The sequence below is a fragment of the Cornus florida genome, unplaced genomic scaffold, assembly GCF_030987335.1.
Source record: "Cornus florida cultivar Cherokee Brave unplaced genomic scaffold, ASM3098733v1 CherokeeBrave_3.0.0_Hap2_Chr10, whole genome shotgun sequence".
In the NCBI taxonomy this organism is placed as follows: Eukaryota; Viridiplantae; Streptophyta; class Magnoliopsida; order Cornales; family Cornaceae; genus Cornus; species Cornus florida.
In genome coordinates this window covers 84,721,598-84,739,281 of record NW_026775580.1, presented here as the reverse complement: position 1 = coordinate 84,739,281, position 17,684 = coordinate 84,721,598, and the positions used below count along the sequence as shown (strand labels likewise).

The window sequence follows — 17,684 nt, the reverse complement described above, 5'->3', positions numbered from 1 at the left end:
AGTTCGATTCCACGGTTCCTTTTTTTTTTTTTTTTTGCTTTTTTTTTTTTTTGTTCATATATCAAAATTTAAATGTTCAATAATAAACCAAGTTAACTAACACATTCAGAACTGCTAATATATTTAGAAATTTTAATTCGTTATTCTTTATCACTTATGAAACTAGAGTGAATACATTCAGAATTGTTAAGAACCTAATACATTCATCATTACTAATTCAACAGCAAACATTCAGCCACAATTCAAAAAATCAATAAAAATCACCACTATAAAATCAATAAAAAATAAGAATCGTCAAATAAATTGATAAATGCTAGGAGAATTAAGAGTGAACCGTAAAATTAATAGTTGTTACAAACTTCTATGTGATTTGAATTCTTACAAACTTCTAATCTAATACATTCTCAAACGGTATATTTATGGTTTCACAAATTTGAAACCGTGACCGAACCAAGCCGTTCACAAACCAAATCATATTGTCCGGTTCAGATTTTCGGTTTGATCGAATTTTTGTGCACCCCTATTTAAGAATCAAATTTAAAGAAAGACATTGAGTGGGTCGGACATACTACGTCATTTGTATGCCCTCCAATAAAATAAAAATACAACATATTGACAAGCATTGCAGTATGAGGTTCTGAAAATGGAGGAAGGCATCTTGTCTCATACCAACATTGTTGTTAAGGGTGGCAATTTCTTTCGCCTCACCTCTAGTAGGACGGATTTGGTAGGCCCTTGAATAGAGTAGGGACAAATATGATAATAAAAATTAAAACATCGTCTCAAGTTCAGGATGGGCGGATTTAGAGTTTAACCCATTCTGCCACGAACCCAGTTGTATATATAGTTTTATATATTTGCATCTCTCAATAAGGTATTAATTTTTATTTTTACTTTAAATTTCAATTTAGATTTTATTAATAAGTCAGTCACCTCCATTTTTTTACCAGGGCGGAGTTTCTAAACCCGCCCCTTGCCATCCCTCTGGTTGTGCATTATTTTTTTTTCTTTTTAAAAAATAATGTCAGCTCCACCTACAAAATCAATAGTTTAACCTCTAATAAGTCTTAAAAAAATTACTCCCTATTTATTTTAGATTTCCAGTATATCTCATTTGTATTTACATTTCATCAATCAATTAAATTGAAAAAAACAACCAAATTAAAAAGTCCTACCCATTTGTGAAAATTAAAGTCAATATACATCCTAACATGTTTTTATAAGAACGAAAAAATGGCTGGACCACTCGCTAGACCTGGGCCCAACCATCCCCAATGTAAAATGGATATCGGAGGCACTAGATAGGATCTTTTTCTTGCAAAACACAAATCACTTCTCCATATGGAAACAAGGCAAGTTCAAACAAATTCAAGAATTGGTTTCTTTTTTCCCCTTCATTAAGGGAGATCTAAGACACACTAATGACTACTGTGGGGAATGAGTCATAAATCCATAATATCTGACTTGGTGGTGTCCATTCATAACCAGTTTCAAAACAAGCAATCCATCATCACCGAGCAACTCCTGCTAACATGCAATGATTCATGGTAAAAAGACATATATATGAGATCCAGATAAAAGAGAGAGCAAACAAGGGCAATGACTTTGGAGAGGAATTAGAAACATTATTCGTAAAAAAAATCCAGCTCATGAATGTTCAACATACAATAAGCACAACGACTTTTCATCAGCCAAGTCAAACAACTAGACGGCAGTGTTATGCTTCTAGGCAGAATGGGCGAGCTGAACCGTGGCGAAGAAGCAGATAAACCAAACTCCCGGCCCCACAACTACCACGTTCCATCTTTACAAACATCGCATAAGATCGCCTACATATCTACAGAGGAGCACTAGCCTGCACATTCCAACCATCAAAAGAATTGTTCATATCTCTCTAGCAGCAGAACTTTTTCTTTCTTTGTTTTAGATTTTTATTTCCCCAAGTACTATGAATATAATCACATAACAGTTTCTTTATAATAATAATAATAATAATAATAAAGTTTTATAACTGGTCACAAGCTAAGAAATTATATGCAGATACAAATATGTTTAAAAATTAGCACCAGTACTAGAAAATATGATAATATCAACATTATTGCTGAAATCTATACAAGAATCTGAGCCACCACCTTAATCAACAGACTATACTAAATGTTAGGTTGGTCCCAGCACTTATAAGCTAATGCCACATTGAAAGTTTGTTAATGATTCGAAAAAGAAAAAAAAAAAAAAAAAAGTGCAGTTGCTTCTAACGAGCACACTCACCCTAGCAACCTGTTTTGTGAAGAGACAAGTGTTCATCCTTCCTCATCCTCAGATTGAGATGCATTCTCTGAGTTGTTCTGAACCTTCACATCTCCCTCCCCCTCTGCCTCCATTGGAACTGGAAATGTGGTTGAAGTACCTGCTTCAAAAATAACATGTTATTAAATTAAAAAGAGCAGCAGCCGGTGTATGTAGGCAGGATGCTGGGAGGGAAGATTGAAGACAATCTTTGCTATTATGTTGCATGGCTAACTCAAATTGAGACTCAATGATTTGTCAATTTCTCTTTACTGTCATATCGAGTTATTGTCGGTTTAATTTTTTTGTAATGAATAAGTAACTATTGTTACAAAAAATTTATGGTAATTTCTATATATCTTGAGATAAAAAGACATTTTGGAATGGCAACTTAGTAAACTTCTTTGGCTGTAGTAATATATTGGTCACACAGTTTCTTTTTGTTTTGTACATGAGAGTTGAGATTAATTTTTAATTCATTTATTCTGTGAAATGTCTTTAAAAATATGTAACACATCCTTCATAGGGAAGTTTACACAGAAATCAAATCCAACACTTCAAATACAGATACAACAACAACAAAAGTCGGAACTTTGAGAAAGAGAGAGAGAGTGTGTGATTTAACAATAGTTAAAACTTGCAAGACTGGAAAATCAATTTGAATATATGTCAGGTGGTAAAAGTGGAAGCTAATTATTTACTGAATGGAGTGCTAATGTAGAAAAGTAGTAGTTCATGATATACTTTTGAACAATGGAATGAAAGAACATATATGGACATTTTAAACTTCACTAGAGTGAAAGGGATAATAATTAAAAACTTTAACTGATGTTTTTTAGCTTGGATGGGGGAATTGGCTCACATGAAATAACAACAGAAAACATTCAGATGTAGCGAAGAAGAGAATTTCACTCATTTTCAGCATAAGGGAAAAAACAAGACAAAATTTTGCAATTAACAAACATGCATATTGAGTCTACATGTGTCAGACAGAAGAAATTCCCCTTTCTAGCTTTCTACTCAGTTTACAAAGCAAGTGATTCCTGCATACCCAGTTTCCCCTTATTAAAAAATAATAATAGTAAATAAGACAATACCACATCCACTCAACAATCACCAATGTAACAAGTAAATATTATCAATCTAGTGAAAATGCATGAGAAAATGACAGTAAAAATCAATTGCACTTTGAACAGCAAATGTTATATAATCTCCACTCACCACCCATTTGTGCCCTAAAACAACTCCTCATCATCATTGCCTTAATCCCCATACGAATGGAGTACAACACAAGAATTCTCTCTCCAAGATTTTCTATTACATGTCAATTCACCAACTATATTTAACTCATTAAAATCATTTTTAATAACGTCATCCCATGTTATTTTTGACCACCCTCTCTGTCTCTTACCTTCTATTATAACTAGTCTCCCTTGTTTGACCGGCACATCACGAGGCCTCCAACATAAGTCTACTCTATTGAATTTTATTACCAGTGGGCTTCACCTAATTTGACTCTCACACTTTCATTAGTGTACCTATCTATTATAGTCACTCCACTCATCCATCTTAACAGTCTCTTTTTCTTTTTTATGGCCCAACATTCCGCTCCATACAATATAGTTGGTCTAATGACGGTCCCATAGAAGTCTTCTTTTAGCCTATGTGTCATTCTTTTATCACATAAAATCCCATTAGCTTGCCTCCATCTGTCCAACTCGTTCCAATTCTACCAGTTACATCACTATCTATCTCTCCATCCTTTTGTATTATCGATCCTAGATACCGAAAGAGGTTGTTTTGAGTAATTCTTTGGTTTTGAAGCGCCATCATTATATTATCAATATCTAAATCTTTATTAAATTTGCACTCTACATGCTCGATTTTAGTTTGACTAATTCTCAATCCTTTTGATTCTAAAGCATTTCCCCACATTTCTAGTTTTATTGCAAAGTTCTCTTTAGAGATATCCAAAAGCACGATGATCATCGGCAAAACATCATGCACCATGGAAACTCGTTTTGGAATTCTTTTTGTTATTTCATCTAACATTATTGCGAATATATATGGGCTTAGCACCGATCCTTGTTGCAATCCTACGCTTCTTGAAAAACTGCTTTTTGAAAAACTCACTAGTGTCATCACACACAGTATGAACTTTAGTTTTTATATTTATACGTATCTTGGATAGTTCCCAACCCATGTAGATATTGTCCGCTTTACACACAGTTTTGCTCAAAACGCATCTACAGATTTAAGGGGGGTGTCCACAAATATAAATGCCATGCACTTCTCCCCCCGACGATGTAGGACATCACAATCACTCCCTCATATGACCCAACATCCTCGCTGGCCAAACCACCCCCCACCCCACCTCACCTCATTTCAAGCAGGGGATGCACTCTGATACTTGTCACAACCCGCCCCAACCCGTGTAGATATTGTCTGCTATGCACACTCTCCTCTCAGTGCTCACAATTTTGCTCAAAACAGGTCTACATAGTTGTCCACACAATTAGGGGAGTCCACACATACAAAAGCTAGGAACTTCTCCCCCTAAGCGATGTGGGACGTCACAATACATGTGCGTTATGTGTAAGGGAATTTGTTTTCTTAATAGGGCCCACCAAATTATCTCTCTCGGACCATATCATATGCTTTTTCTAAATCTATAAAAATCATACGTAGGTCTTGTTGCTTACTCCTACATTCTTCAACTAATTGTCTAAGTATATAATCTCCCTGGCATGAATCCGAATTGGCTATCAGATACCGTGGATTCTTTCCTTAGTCTTTGTTATATTATTCTATCCCATATTTTTATTTTATGACTCATTAACTTCATTCCTCTGTAGTAGCCACTATTTTGTATATCCCCTTTATTTTTGTAAATTTACAATTGAACTTTTTCTCCACTCTTTAGTCATCATGACTTGTTTTACGACGTCATTAAATAACTTTGTTAGCCATTCAATTTCTATGTTTCTTAATGTTCTCCAAGCCTCTGTGGGTATATTATTCAGTCCTATTGCTTTATTACTCCACATCTTCCCAAGTGTGTCCTGTTGATGATTTTATTTACCAATCCTATGTTAAGTTCATTTCCTTCTACTTCTTCTATAGGGTATTCCTCATTTAATAGATTTTGAAAAAATTCTTCCCTCTAGTAAATATATTGCTTTCTTTGACAAATATTGTGTTATTTATGTCCTTAACATCTATCTTGGTTTAGGTCTTTAGTTGATCTATCTCGATTCTTAGCTAATTTATTTTCTCCCTTTTTCTGCCTAGATTTTCATATAAGACATTTAGTGAGCTTTGTTTAGCTTTCCTTACTGTCTTCTTTGTTTCACATTTGAGTTTATTATATGTGTGTCTTAAGTCTTTTTGTAATTTACATTTTGCCATGTTTTAAAGCATTTTCTCTTTTATTTAATTATTTGTTGCACTCACCCGCTCCACCACCATGTCTCTTTCTTAATAAACTTCTTCCCTTTAGTTTTGGCCAAATTTTCTTTAGGCTTATTCCTAATATAATTTGTCATTTGAGCCACAAGTTATTTACATCATCATTCCAACCCCATTGTTTTTCCTTTTAAGACTTGCTCTTTAAACATTCACTTACGTTTTTATGTCCCCTTTAATCAATAGGCTAAGAATTAGTATCCTATGTTGGTTTTTGAGGCTCACCCCGAAAATCACTTTACAATTCCATCTCTTCTTCTATACAACTATTTTTCATAATTTAAACATAATTATCAATTTAATGCTCCAACTTCTAAGTTTTAAATGTGCCCCAGTACGAGACAAAATTTTCAACTTATCAGGGAGGAAGAAAGAGGAATTCTTCGAATTAAACTTCAACTAATAGTTTTCAAAGTCTCATCCGAACATATACAAAAACTTAGCGTTACCTTCAAGAAAAAAAGCGGAAGAAGGCCAACCTCGGACGGTAGTGAAGGACCTGGTCTCCTCATCGGTCAACGGGCTGGTCAACTTCCCAACCAATTCGACGACGTTGTAAGGTCGGCGACGAGGTGGGACCCAGTACGACGATCCGGGGATGAAGGGGAGCCAATCTGGTGCTGATCGCTTGATGATGATGTTGTGGATGACGTCCTCCAGCTTCCGTATGCCCAAGACCTCCACTTCTCCCTCCGATTCAAGGTCCAGCTCGATCAGCTGAGACTTCCCTGACTGATTCGACCCGTTCCTCTGCGTCAAGATCCCAGATATTGGTGATTTGTTGAAGGAGATGCCTGAATTTCTTGATGCCGATAATGAATTCCGAATTAGGGTTTGTGAGAGGACTCGCGCCATCAGGTGGAGAGAGAAAGAGAAGGAGCAACGATTGTATAGATGTATATATATAGCTAGAGAGAAAGAGAGAAGATGTGTAGATATAGAGAGAGACAGACGTATTTGGAAGGAGAAGCGGCGAGTGCGTGGAAAAAGAAAGGCGGTGTTGTGGGTCAGTGTGACCACCGTTTCAGATGAGCAAGTGGTTTTGATGTTATGAGTTAAGTAACGGGGAAGATATGCCCACGCGCTCTAAAAAAAAATTCTCAAATGGAAGATGTTATGAGAAATCTCGAATGGAAGTAACGAGTCCACATACACAGGGTGGTGAATCGTTGAGACGTGGTTCGATTCGCTTGAATCACAGTGTTGTTGTTTTTTTTTTTTTTTTAATTATTATTTTTTATATTACCTTAAACCATTAACCTAAACCCTTAGTCTAAAAAGAAATACATTTTGTTGTGTACTTGTGTGTATTTTTATCTACGTATGTGATACCATTGTTTATTAATATTGTAATATGCACGCACGCACGGGCCAAGTGTAAAAAACACCCTTTAAGTATGTATATAGTGCATGTTACATCTCTCTCGTGCAAAAAACATCCCTTAAATTTTAATTTGGTGCAATCAAGTCCCTCTGGCACATTTTAAACCAAACTCGACTAAAACACCGTAGTTAACAATTTTATAAAATATATAAAAATACAAAATTTTGTAAAAATACCAAAGGACCCTAAATAGTGCACGTCTTGCACACCCATTATGCAATTCTGTGTTGGGGTTTTTTTTATCAGAATAGAGATGTCCTAGGTGGCGGTGACCTGCTGTGGCGTTGATGGGGGAGACAGTGGCAGAGGACTGTGAACTCAGGGAGGCGGGGGCGGAGGACGGGCCAGATGATGAAGAAGATGACTCCAATTATGAGGACGGCGACGATGAGATGGTAGAGGAAAGAGTGGCGACCATGGGTATGAAATTGGTGGTGGTAAGCAGAGGGCGGTCGCGCCGCTTCGTGGGGGTATCCGAAGGTGAAGCCTGTTAGTGGCCCTCACTTCTCTTCTTCCTCACCGCCACCACCCACACCATTCCACAGAACTGTGTGTTGGGCCGGCAACCCCCTCTCTGTCTCCCCTCTCACGTCAATGAATCGCCCTGTGGGTTTGGTTTGGTATGGTTTTGTTCGCCGGAAGTTGCAGAGGTGAAATTTCATTGCTATTTGTTGTTGGCTGAAAATTGCAGAGTTCAGTTCATCGGAGTTTGCTACTTCGTTGCCGAAATTGAGGTTGTTGCGTTCTACGTTTGGCCTTCTTCTTCGGCTTGGTCGACCCTCCTGCCGCCACCATGGAGGAGATCGGTCGACGACTTAGAGAGAATCGGTCGAACCGCATCCACAACCTCGCCCCTCCGGCCTTCTTCTTTGGCTTGCTAACAGGGGTAGCCTTTGTTTTATCCGCCGTTGATGAAGAGATCGGTCGATTTGAAGATGGCTGACTCGTCCGAGTTGAACTCGGGATGAAGCGAATGCAAAGTGGCGACTTGAGATGAGAGAGCCGTGGCCGCATAACTGGTAACCGATCTCTGCACATTCCGACACCTACTACACCTTCGTTATCATCGTCGCCAACAACCACCGGAAACAACGCCTTCCCCTTAGCATACAATTTGTTTATAAATATTAATACATAATTAAAGGCTAAATTGTAAAATGACACAGCTTAATGGGTATTTTTGGAAGATTAAAAGGGCAAAATGGGTATTATAGCAATAATTTATATTAGATTTTTGACAGAGGGGTAATTTTGCACAATTTTAAAAAATCAGGAGTTTTTATTGCACACTTTTTCAAATAAGGGGTAAATTTGCTTCACAAAGTATACTTGAGGGATATTTTCTTCACTTACCCCTATATATATATATATATTTTTTTTACTGTTACGGTTAAGTTCTAAATCGAATGCATACCCGTAAACTAATGATTCCTCATTTTGAAATCAAAAAGAATTGTAAAAGAAACAAATTGAAGTGACGGTTTGGTATGGATCATACCAATTTTATGGTTCTGACGATTTTTTTTTGTGCACCTCTATTATTTTATACATGATTTTCCTTTGAGAAGTTGGAGACAATTTTCTTGTGAATCTCATTTTTGTCCATTCTAATTTTTAATATTGGTCCATTACATACTACTAACCTCTTAAAAACCATAAACCTCTTTAATTCATTAAATTTTTATAGAAAAACATTAAGTGTAGTAGCAAGCGACTGCACGATCTCAACTATTAGACTTATGATGAAAGATTGAACTTGCATAGTCGCAACTATGTATTGCACAACTCATTGTTGAATATTAATTCTTTGGATGAAGATCTATATAAAAATGTTTTTCACATTGAATTTAAATCCCCTCTTGTACTTGGACAGTCATAATGGAAAGGGTGGAAATCACTCCTCCCTGTGCACCAGAGAGTTGAATTATCTCTATATGTTACGTAAGTTGAATTATCTTCTCATGATATAACATTTTTCTTAGGTGTAAACACATCATTCACAGAGATGAAGTACATTATGTTATATAGACTTAAAAAGTAGTGAAGTATGTCTATTGGACATATATTGCTCGAATATGGATATGGAATATAACACTTTTAATTAAGCATATCTAAACATTCAATTATATTGTAATATTACATTTAAACGAGTTAAAAGCCTATATTGAACACAAAATAAATATTTATGTCTGTGTATCTTTCAGTTTACATAGTTGAAATGTCTAATGAATAGATACATACCTGTACCCATTTACCACTCCAAGTAACATAGGAAGCACATGCCGAAATCTGAAAAATGTGTTACATTGATGTTAAATAATCAAGATAGTACATCTAAGAAAGATAATTACATAAATAATCTAAATGGTACCTTGTTTGTTCTATAATCAATGACTAATATCTCTCCAATACAGGGGAAAAATTGAATAGAATCAAAATTTACAAACTAAGAATGAACTGAATAAACTTCACAGCAAATTAGAGGATCCACCTACCCAACCCAAAGAATTAATGAATACACTAGAATTGAAGGTAAAAAAACAAAAACAAAAAAGAAGAAAAGGAAGTTGGAACTAAAGTAACATATGGTTGCCCTGTGGTGGCCTTGAACTTTGAGGATAGCTGAAAGGATCTTCGAATGGGTTTGAAGGCCCCGTATACAGCATCTGTTGTTGAGGGTACTGGGATGGGTATTGATGAGGTACCATCATCATACTTTGTTGTTGAGAATATTGGGATGGGTGGTACTGATGAGGTACCATCATCATATTCTGTTGCTGCTGCTGTTGTAGCATCATTTGCTGTTGTTGCTGCTGATGCTGCGCCATCATGGCCATCTGCACATTGGTCGGGGGTGCTACACCATTTGACAGTACGAATGGATCTCGTTGAAATAATGGATCTTGCACAGGCATACCATATCCATAGGAAGTATCGTAGCCTGCATTCTGTAAATGTATTTGTCTCCTAGAAGCATCATCTTCATACAAGCTATCGAGTAATAGCTTGTCAAACCCACCAGCCTAACACACAACACCAAAATGCGTTACTAATCAGTAGATAGATATGTTTTCCCATGTACTGTACTAGTACAATGATTCATGAATAGTACTACAGAATTTCGAATGAGCATAGAGAAGAAGGGTTCACAGTTATGCGTGGTCTGAACATTTGCATACAGTAATTCAGGTCTCATAACCATGCAATCAAGTAAATCTCAAAGACAAGAGGACTAAACTGCTCAAACCAAGAAAATGAAAACTAGCCTGAACCAAGTTTCTACTTAGGCTGTTTATCGTACATAAGAGAAGGTTGACATTGGTGATGCTATACACTCAAACTCAACCTCTATATATTGCAGTCCTAGAATCAAACCAATTCCCAACAAACAATCCTAGAAACTTGACTGCGTTCAGTCGGGGCCAATCCTAGTTTACTCATTACAATTCACAACAAAATTGCATTTGTAGCATTTCTGAGGAAACAAAATGCAGCAGATATTTAACAGATAAAAAGAACAAACCATTTTGCTTTCGGTCAACTGGCTGTTGTTTATGGTGCTGGGTGCGGTAACTAGTGCTAGCTCCCATCCTGAAGTATTTCCAATATCGTTCAACCCACGATTTGTTGATTGAGGATCGCAGCCTGAATAACATTCAAATATATCAGAACCATTTCATATCACATTATGGATAACGCATATGATCAATCGAATAGTCAAAAGATTGGCGTCCCTATTCCAAACAGATGATTCACATCTGTTATAGGACCTTCACCTTTGACCATCAGAATGGTATCACTACATGTAAAATTAACCAGTCTTCTATTTACTAATCCTATGAATCTTTTCTTGGGACACCAAAACAAGGTGAACTTTTGAGATCATCAAGTTCTAGAACACTATATAATGGACCCCAATTCCCAACCAGTGTTTGCTCAATTGAACGTGGCTATCCCACATTTGAACTCTTTATTAGGACATTAATCTCTATGAGCAAGACATGCTCCAAAAACTTTCTGATACTATGTCACACTATGCAACTTACCAGGTGGAACTATTGCAAGAGCCAATGCATTCCTTTCTTCTAATTCTACAGCTTTTGGATTTATTTCATTCAAACCCTACAGAAAAAATAATATTATATATAAATATAGTGCAGGAATGATATAAATATTAGAATTCACTAAACCAATTGAACTGAGAAAGAACAAGAATTGTCTACTTACCAGTAGATCCCCAACATCGTCAGTTGACATCAGTGGGGAAACTTCATCCTCATTCTTGTCCTGAGATTCTTCTTGTGCATCTACTATTGTTTCATTATCATCAACTTCTTCGACTTGTTTTTCACTTTCTTCAAGCATATGTTCTTCCGGTTTCTGAGGTTCTTGGCCCGTCTCCTGATACTCCTATTGTTTAGAAGACAGAGTAAAGATAAACTCGTACAAAAGAATTCACACAAAAGAGTCTTTTAGGTCAGGACAAAAAATTGTAGAGAGGCAATTTATACATGGTACCCAAATTAACTTTAGGTTAATTCGGGAGAAAAAATACGGGATTTTTTCAGGAAGCTGAAAATAAGGACAATTCTTAGAAGTGCAGAAAATTTACAAGCACCATGAAGATTTTGGTTGAATTCTAGAATAATCCAGAGATATTCAACAAAAATTAGACCCGGATGAATTGTAAAATAGTCAAGTTTACTAAAATGCAGCCATTAGTTTTGCACTTTGGAGACCTAAAATGAAAATGGGGAACTCCACAAAAATTTGAAAATCAACAGCCCTCTAGAAAAACTTGACCATAAATAACGACATAAAAATGTTTGAAACGCAATAAATAAATAAATTATAACATCTGGCAGAAACCTCTAACCCCAACATGGCTTAGTAATTATGTACCCTGTAATGTATTAATTATCTCCTATTGCATGCTCAAACCTTAGGCCTGTTGTTTCTCTGTGCCCCTAAAATGTTCTGAATGATGCTGATCATAATAAGTAAACCAGCATTTCAATCCTTTCAATGAAAGCAACTTAAATTTTAAGGATGAGTGTGTAGGGAAATTCCCAAGGCAGCACACCATGACATAAGAGTACCAACTGTTCTGAGAGAAAATCTTGGAGGATCTTAAATTGTCATATGATTAAAGATAATGATTGGTACAATCTTAAGATCAAAATAGTGGGCCTAGACTGATTGTACTTCCAAAATTTGCAAAGACGTGAACCAGTTCACTCTTTGTTGAAGGCATAAAATGAGTGAGCATGTTGGTTTACTGCCACTGGAAAAGAGACAAGTCAAAGACACATAAGGAATGCAAGTTGAAACACAAAAGCAGGTACTTGAATAACCTAGAAACAAATTCAGTCATTGTCAAGATTAAAGTGTATATAATAATGTAGTGTCTATCTGTATCCTGATTAATAATATTGACATTGTCAAGTCACATCTCAGAATGCCTTCCCCATTCCGACCTCCAAAAATTCCATGAAGATGAGAAGACACTAACAGAACCGCTTATGAGGAGGAAGATTAGTGAAACTGTCTGCCCTTTACTTTCACAGATCAAAATAACCGAGAAATGTCAATGCAAATGTATGTACAGTTCAGCAACTATATATACTAATTGGATAAAAATAAAAATGTATGCAGTTCAGTATGAGTGAAGGCCAGATGGACCGATTTGTTAAGTTTAATTAGTGACTCATATAAATGGTTTGTCGTGTAAAATTGATTGAAAGCACTGAACACCCAGAGCTTCACAAGCATCATGGCTACAGAGTTCAGCACTTCAGCCTTGTTAACTGTATAGATACTTTAAAGTTTTAAACAACCATTGGGTGGTATAATGAAGTGCAAGAAGGAGCAGTGCCAAACATGATTTATTCAATGATTTTCCATAGGGCCCTCAATGAGAATTAAAAAATAACAACTCAGAGAAGTATCAAACACGTCAATAAGTCGAAATTATCATTGCAGAGGTGCAGATACGACCCATTTATCAGTAATTTGAAGAAGAAGAAGAAGAAGAAGAAAAAAGAAAGAAAGAAAGCCCAAAAAAAGTGAATGAATGTTCTCACCGGGCTCCTATTTGAAACAGAACTTCTCTGAGATCCTTCTTTAATATATTCTTCCATGGTTGCAAGAAATGTGGGAGGTGGCTGCTTAATGCAGAAAACAGTTGCGATGAACCATAAATCAGTACTGACCCAAGCTTTTAGAGTTTCAAGTGTGAAAAAAAAAAGAAGGAAAAGAAAACCTGTCTCAATATTGGAAATTGAAAATTCCTAGCAATGTCCAAACCCTTGCAAAACTCATAAAAATCGTCTAGATTTTCAGCCTACATATAGTGGAAAAGAGGGAAAAAGAAATAGCTTAGCTAGCATGTCTGCACAAAATGGGAATATTCTCTTTAAGCACAATAATAAAATTGCAGCCAGATATATTCCCACACGGAAATTATAATTCCCAAAGAAACTCATTGTTATAAACCTGTTGGCCAGCTTTTTTGTAGATATCGAGAGCTTTGACTGCATCAGGTTTGGACATTTCAAAGAACTGCAGAAAGATGAAGAAGTCAAAGTTGAATATTCAGGAAAACTGTAAATGCAGGTAAGATAGTCAACTAAAAGATTACAGCCATACCATGTCCACAAGATTGATAATCCCATCATTGATTGCACAATATATTTTGAAGCTCTCTTTTAGTACCTACATAATCAACAGATTGAATCTTGATCGAAAAGTTCCTAGAATAAATATATTAATAAGGAAGTTCCAAACAAGCAATATGCCTCTGAATAAGATATAATTTTTTATTTTAAAAATGCAAATGTCTAAACATAAAAGACGACCTTCTTCAGGAAGTCAGATAATTGTTGTAGAAATAATTAATGCAGTAATAAAAATCAGTACAAATAGTAAGAATCGGTCTCATAAAGTCCATCTGAAGAATGAAAAGGTAATATAATAACAATGAGGCATATGAGAAGTATTGAAATTAGAAATACCCCAACAGACATGCAAAAATTAGAGCTTTCCAGAACTTATTAGAAGCAAATTGATTCTTATAAATTATCAAAATTTCATGTTACCGATCTCTACTCTCCAAAGGAGAGGTTGAGTGTTTGATCCCAGCTAGGGGAAATATTATGGGTGGGTGTGTTTGCTTGTAACATTTTGGGGAAAAAAGAAAAAAGAAAGATACTTCGTATTCCAACAATTGTGCAAAAGGGAATAATTTATAGCTACTGTCGAAGAATCAAGTATATTTGAAGAATTCAATTTTTAGATCAAAAACTGATCCAAAGTTTATTAATGATGCATATATCGATGTATATGCTCATTTTCAGCAAAAAGCCATATAAATGTTCATATATCCACATATATGTTAGTAGACATTTTTGGACAATTGCTATTTCATGCAAATGCTTTGCTAAGTTCAAATCTGCTGGAAGAGAAACTCATATTTATTATGCATACCAGAGCCAAAGCATACTGTATAAGATAGTTGAAATAAGCTGCTCCTTCAGGCTGCAAAATTTGGAGCAAATTGGAAAGCCAATTTTGAAAATTATAAAAAAATAGTTAACAGAAAAGAAATTACGAACCAAGTCTTATAATAGTCCCCTAAAGCAGCTATTTGATTTTGAAAAACCAAATGAAATGGGGATATTTATATTGACCATTACCTGACAGCCAGTTAGGCGGCATAGAAGTTTCTGCAAGGCAGGTAGCTGCTCCAATAGCCCTTCACCATTCAAATACCGTGTTCTATTGTGAACCTAATGAAATGAACAGTTCTTCTAGTACCCTAACAAGTACAAGAGAATCTAATTTGAATTTAACTAATGGAATGATCATAAAGATGTGAAGAACACATACCTTGGTTGCTCTAACTGATGTTTTAGACAAACGATCTGTCTCAATGTCATATTTCAAGACCCTAAAACACTCAAGCCGCTCCTCTAGGAAGAGTGCATAAGTCCGGACCCATGCAGAGCAATCCCAGGCTGCATGAAAATATGCCAGTCTAATAAGCAAATGCTGCTACGATTCAGAACCGAAAGCATATCCACTTCATCCTATCAAAAATAAAGAAAAAGAAAGAAGGAAAATAAATTATAGATATATCAGAATACCAAGAGGGCTTGAGTCATCCTTGAAATTGGACATTTGGAGAATATTTCCTCTGTATGAGTAATTTATTAGCTCCTCTCTGAAGGTAGGATCACCCTCTCTTAATGCCCTATGAATAACTATCAATGTCTTTATGGCAACCTGTGGGTAATCATTAGTAAGAGCAAAAAAAATAAAGAATAAATTATCTACCTTAACAGCTGCATGCATTTATAAGTAAATGAAATACAATTTGCAGTCATACAACAAGGGCATTCATTTTGTTATCTTTTACTCCCATGACATAGATATCACTCGAGGACGAGACTTGGCGCAACGGTAAGGTTGCTCCATTGTGACCTGGAGATCACAGACTCAAAATAAGAAAACAAACTCTCCGCATGCGGGGTAAGACTGTGTACATCTGACCCTCCCCAGACCCTGCAGTGATGGGAACCTTGTGCACTAGGTTTGCCCCCTTTTTACATAGGTATCACTCAAAATGCACGTCAAATGAAATATTAGGCACTAACATAAATCCACATTTTATTTTGTTTCAAGAATACACATTGGACACCAAACCTGCATATTCATCTTAACTACTAAGGTTTGAAGAAAAGACATCAATGTGAGGAATAAAGCCTTCAAGTTATTTGGACAAATTCAAATGCTTCCTTATAATTTGGGTGTTGAAGGGCATCATATCTTTCATAAATAAGTTGTTAGAAATTAAGTGGCCAAAGAGAAATTATACATAAACATTACCAAGGGTTTTAGCGTACAGATACTTCCTCACCTTCCAAAGTAGAAGGTCGAGGGTTCAAGTTTGGGTGTGTGAATTTCTTGCCAAGGTAAAAAAAAAATAAAAAAAAATACATACATACATAAAATGATAAAACACAAGAATGAAAACAAAGAGAAAAGACTATACAATCCAGTTGCGGGTCTTCGCCAATCTCCTGGCAAGTGCATGAATGCAATAGGCCACATCTGCTCGTGGACGTACTATCGATGTTGCAAAAAAGATTTCTGAGAAGCAAATTGAAAAAAAATAAATGAGAAGAAGAAATGCATATTTAGTTCATACCCAACAAAAAATGCATGTTTGAACTTTCAATTCAAAGTAAAATATTCAAAGAAAATCTTATGTTTCAATCCCACAGTCATAGAGAATAGAATGCTGATTGAATAAGGGGTTCATATAAAAATTTGCAACCTCGATCAATTCTATATACCATAATCAATCATATATGACAGAAGTTAAAATCAAACATAAGTACAAAATAGACATATACATACATTTATAGATACATATAATATGTGTGTGTATAAACTTACTTCTAACATGGCGTTCCTTTGGAGGACATTCAACATGATTGGTGGCCTTAACAATAGCAATGTCCAAATCCTTCCAAACCAACATTAAACCAAACAAGAAATGAATAATAATTCAAATAATTTGGGTTAATTAAACAGAATTTGATGATTAATGAAGCTAATGAATTGAAATAAATTATCCATTAATTGCACATAGATGAATGATGATATATATATAGGGACCTTGAATTCGCTGTTGAAATTGGCGAGGCCGACCTTGGCTGAGTCCTTGAGCGCTCCATAAGCTTTTCGAAAGGTTTCAAAGGTTCCCATTTGGGGTTATAGACAAACCTGTGATTTGCCAAATCACAGGTGACGGTGGGGTTCTGAATTTTTCAAAGAAGAGAGAGAAAGTGGTGCTGTATTTACAGTTATCTGTACGTTCTTCAAACGCAACACCAATATGGGTAAAGTCTGTTTGGTCGTTTAGCAGTTGTCGCATGTTATATCATTTTCCCTTCTTTTATTTTTTTATTTTTTCTTGCATGTTAAATCATTTGGTTTTGAGGGATTTTTTTTTTTTTTTTTTTTCGGTTTACGATCGTTGTCGTTTTTCTATTGAAGTTACGAAATTGCCCATTATCACATTGACATTAGTTTTTTCTGGATGGGGAGAAAGAGTGGAAGGGAAGAAGGATGGGGACCGGGAAGGAAAGGAATGAAAATTTAAAAATTTAATAATGTTTTTGTTTTCTGAAATTGAAAATAAAAAAATTTATACAATAATTTGCTTGATTATTTTTAAAAGTTATATTTTGAAAATTCAGTTGCAAAATATATATATATATAGTTTTTGAAAACCAATTAAAAAAATTACAAAGAATTGCCTTTTATAGCTCTCTAAAATTATCTTTAGCAATTTAAGTCAAGCAAACTCTTAGATCAGTTTTAATTGAAAATAAAAAAATTGTACTATTTTCGTTCCAAATTAAATGTTCACCTTTTCATTTTTATTCATCCCAAATTAAATGTATTAAGTGTTTCATTGAAAAAATCAATGTACTATTTTTTTTTTTTTTTTAATGATTGTGGATCCATCGGAAGATTAATT

The 17,684-nt window shown here is 35.4% G+C and overlaps 2 protein-coding genes across 6 annotated transcripts; both read right to left on the bottom strand.

The window, feature by feature from the left end:
- Positions 1 to 1,541: 1,541 nt before the first annotated feature.
- LOC132279541 (uncharacterized) lies at positions 1,542 to 6,812 on the bottom strand. Of its 2 annotated transcripts, none has more exons than XM_059781541.1 (3): positions 6,231 to 6,812; positions 2,269 to 2,407; positions 1,542 to 1,855 (listed from the first exon to the last, which is right to left on the bottom strand). In XM_059781541.1, the coding sequence occupies exons 1-2, from the start codon at positions 6,604 to 6,606 to the stop codon at positions 2,301 to 2,303; spliced, it is 483 nt and encodes a 160-aa protein (XP_059637524.1). In that variant the 5' UTR covers positions 6,607 to 6,812; the 3' UTR covers positions 1,542 to 1,855; positions 2,269 to 2,300. The 2 variants fall into 2 exon arrangements, with proteins under 2 accessions (XP_059637524.1, XP_059637523.1); XM_059781540.1 differs by having other exon boundaries at positions 6,201 to 6,804.
- Positions 6,813 to 9,415: 2,603 nt separating this feature from the next.
- LOC132279539 (putative clathrin assembly protein At5g57200) lies at positions 9,416 to 17,366 on the bottom strand. 4 transcript variants are annotated; one of them, XM_059781538.1, is made up of 15 exons: positions 16,817 to 17,366; positions 16,595 to 16,664; positions 16,188 to 16,285; positions 15,280 to 15,418; positions 15,023 to 15,150; positions 14,830 to 14,922; positions 14,621 to 14,671; positions 13,784 to 13,849; positions 13,631 to 13,696; positions 13,398 to 13,478; positions 13,219 to 13,302; positions 11,363 to 11,536; positions 11,182 to 11,257; positions 10,659 to 10,780; positions 9,416 to 10,158 (listed from the first exon to the last, which is right to left on the bottom strand). In XM_059781538.1, the coding sequence occupies exons 1-15, from the start codon at positions 16,904 to 16,906 to the stop codon at positions 9,709 to 9,711; spliced, it is 1,788 nt and encodes a 595-aa protein (XP_059637521.1). In that variant the 5' UTR covers positions 16,907 to 17,366; the 3' UTR covers positions 9,416 to 9,708. The 4 variants fall into 4 exon arrangements, with proteins under 4 accessions (XP_059637521.1, XP_059637522.1, XP_059637519.1 ...); XM_059781539.1 differs by having other exon boundaries at positions 13,219 to 13,299; positions 16,817 to 17,365; XM_059781536.1 differs by having other exon boundaries at positions 11,363 to 11,545; positions 16,817 to 17,364.
- Between the last annotated feature and the right edge of the window lie 318 nt (positions 17,367 to 17,684).

Coding starts and splice junctions, on each gene's coding strand:
- LOC132279541 (XM_059781540.1), bottom strand. CDS start 6,606: ATGGCGCGAGTCCTCTCACAAACCCTAATTCGGAATTCATTATCGGCA. Junction 2,408..6,200: donor TTCCGCTTTTTTTCTTGAAG/GTAACGCTAAGT, acceptor TTTTTGAAGCAG/GTACTTCAACCACATTTCCA.
- LOC132279539 (XM_059781536.1), bottom strand. CDS start 16,906: ATGGGAACCTTTGAAACCTTTCGAAAAGCTTATGGAGCGCTCAAGGAC. Junction 16,665..16,816: donor ATTTCAACAGCGAATTCAAG/GTCCCTATATAT, acceptor TTGGTTTGGAAG/GATTTGGACATTGCTATTGT. Junction 15,151..15,279: donor GGATGACTCAAGCCCTCTTG/GTATTCTGATAT, acceptor ATTTTCATGCAG/CCTGGGATTGCTCTGCATGG.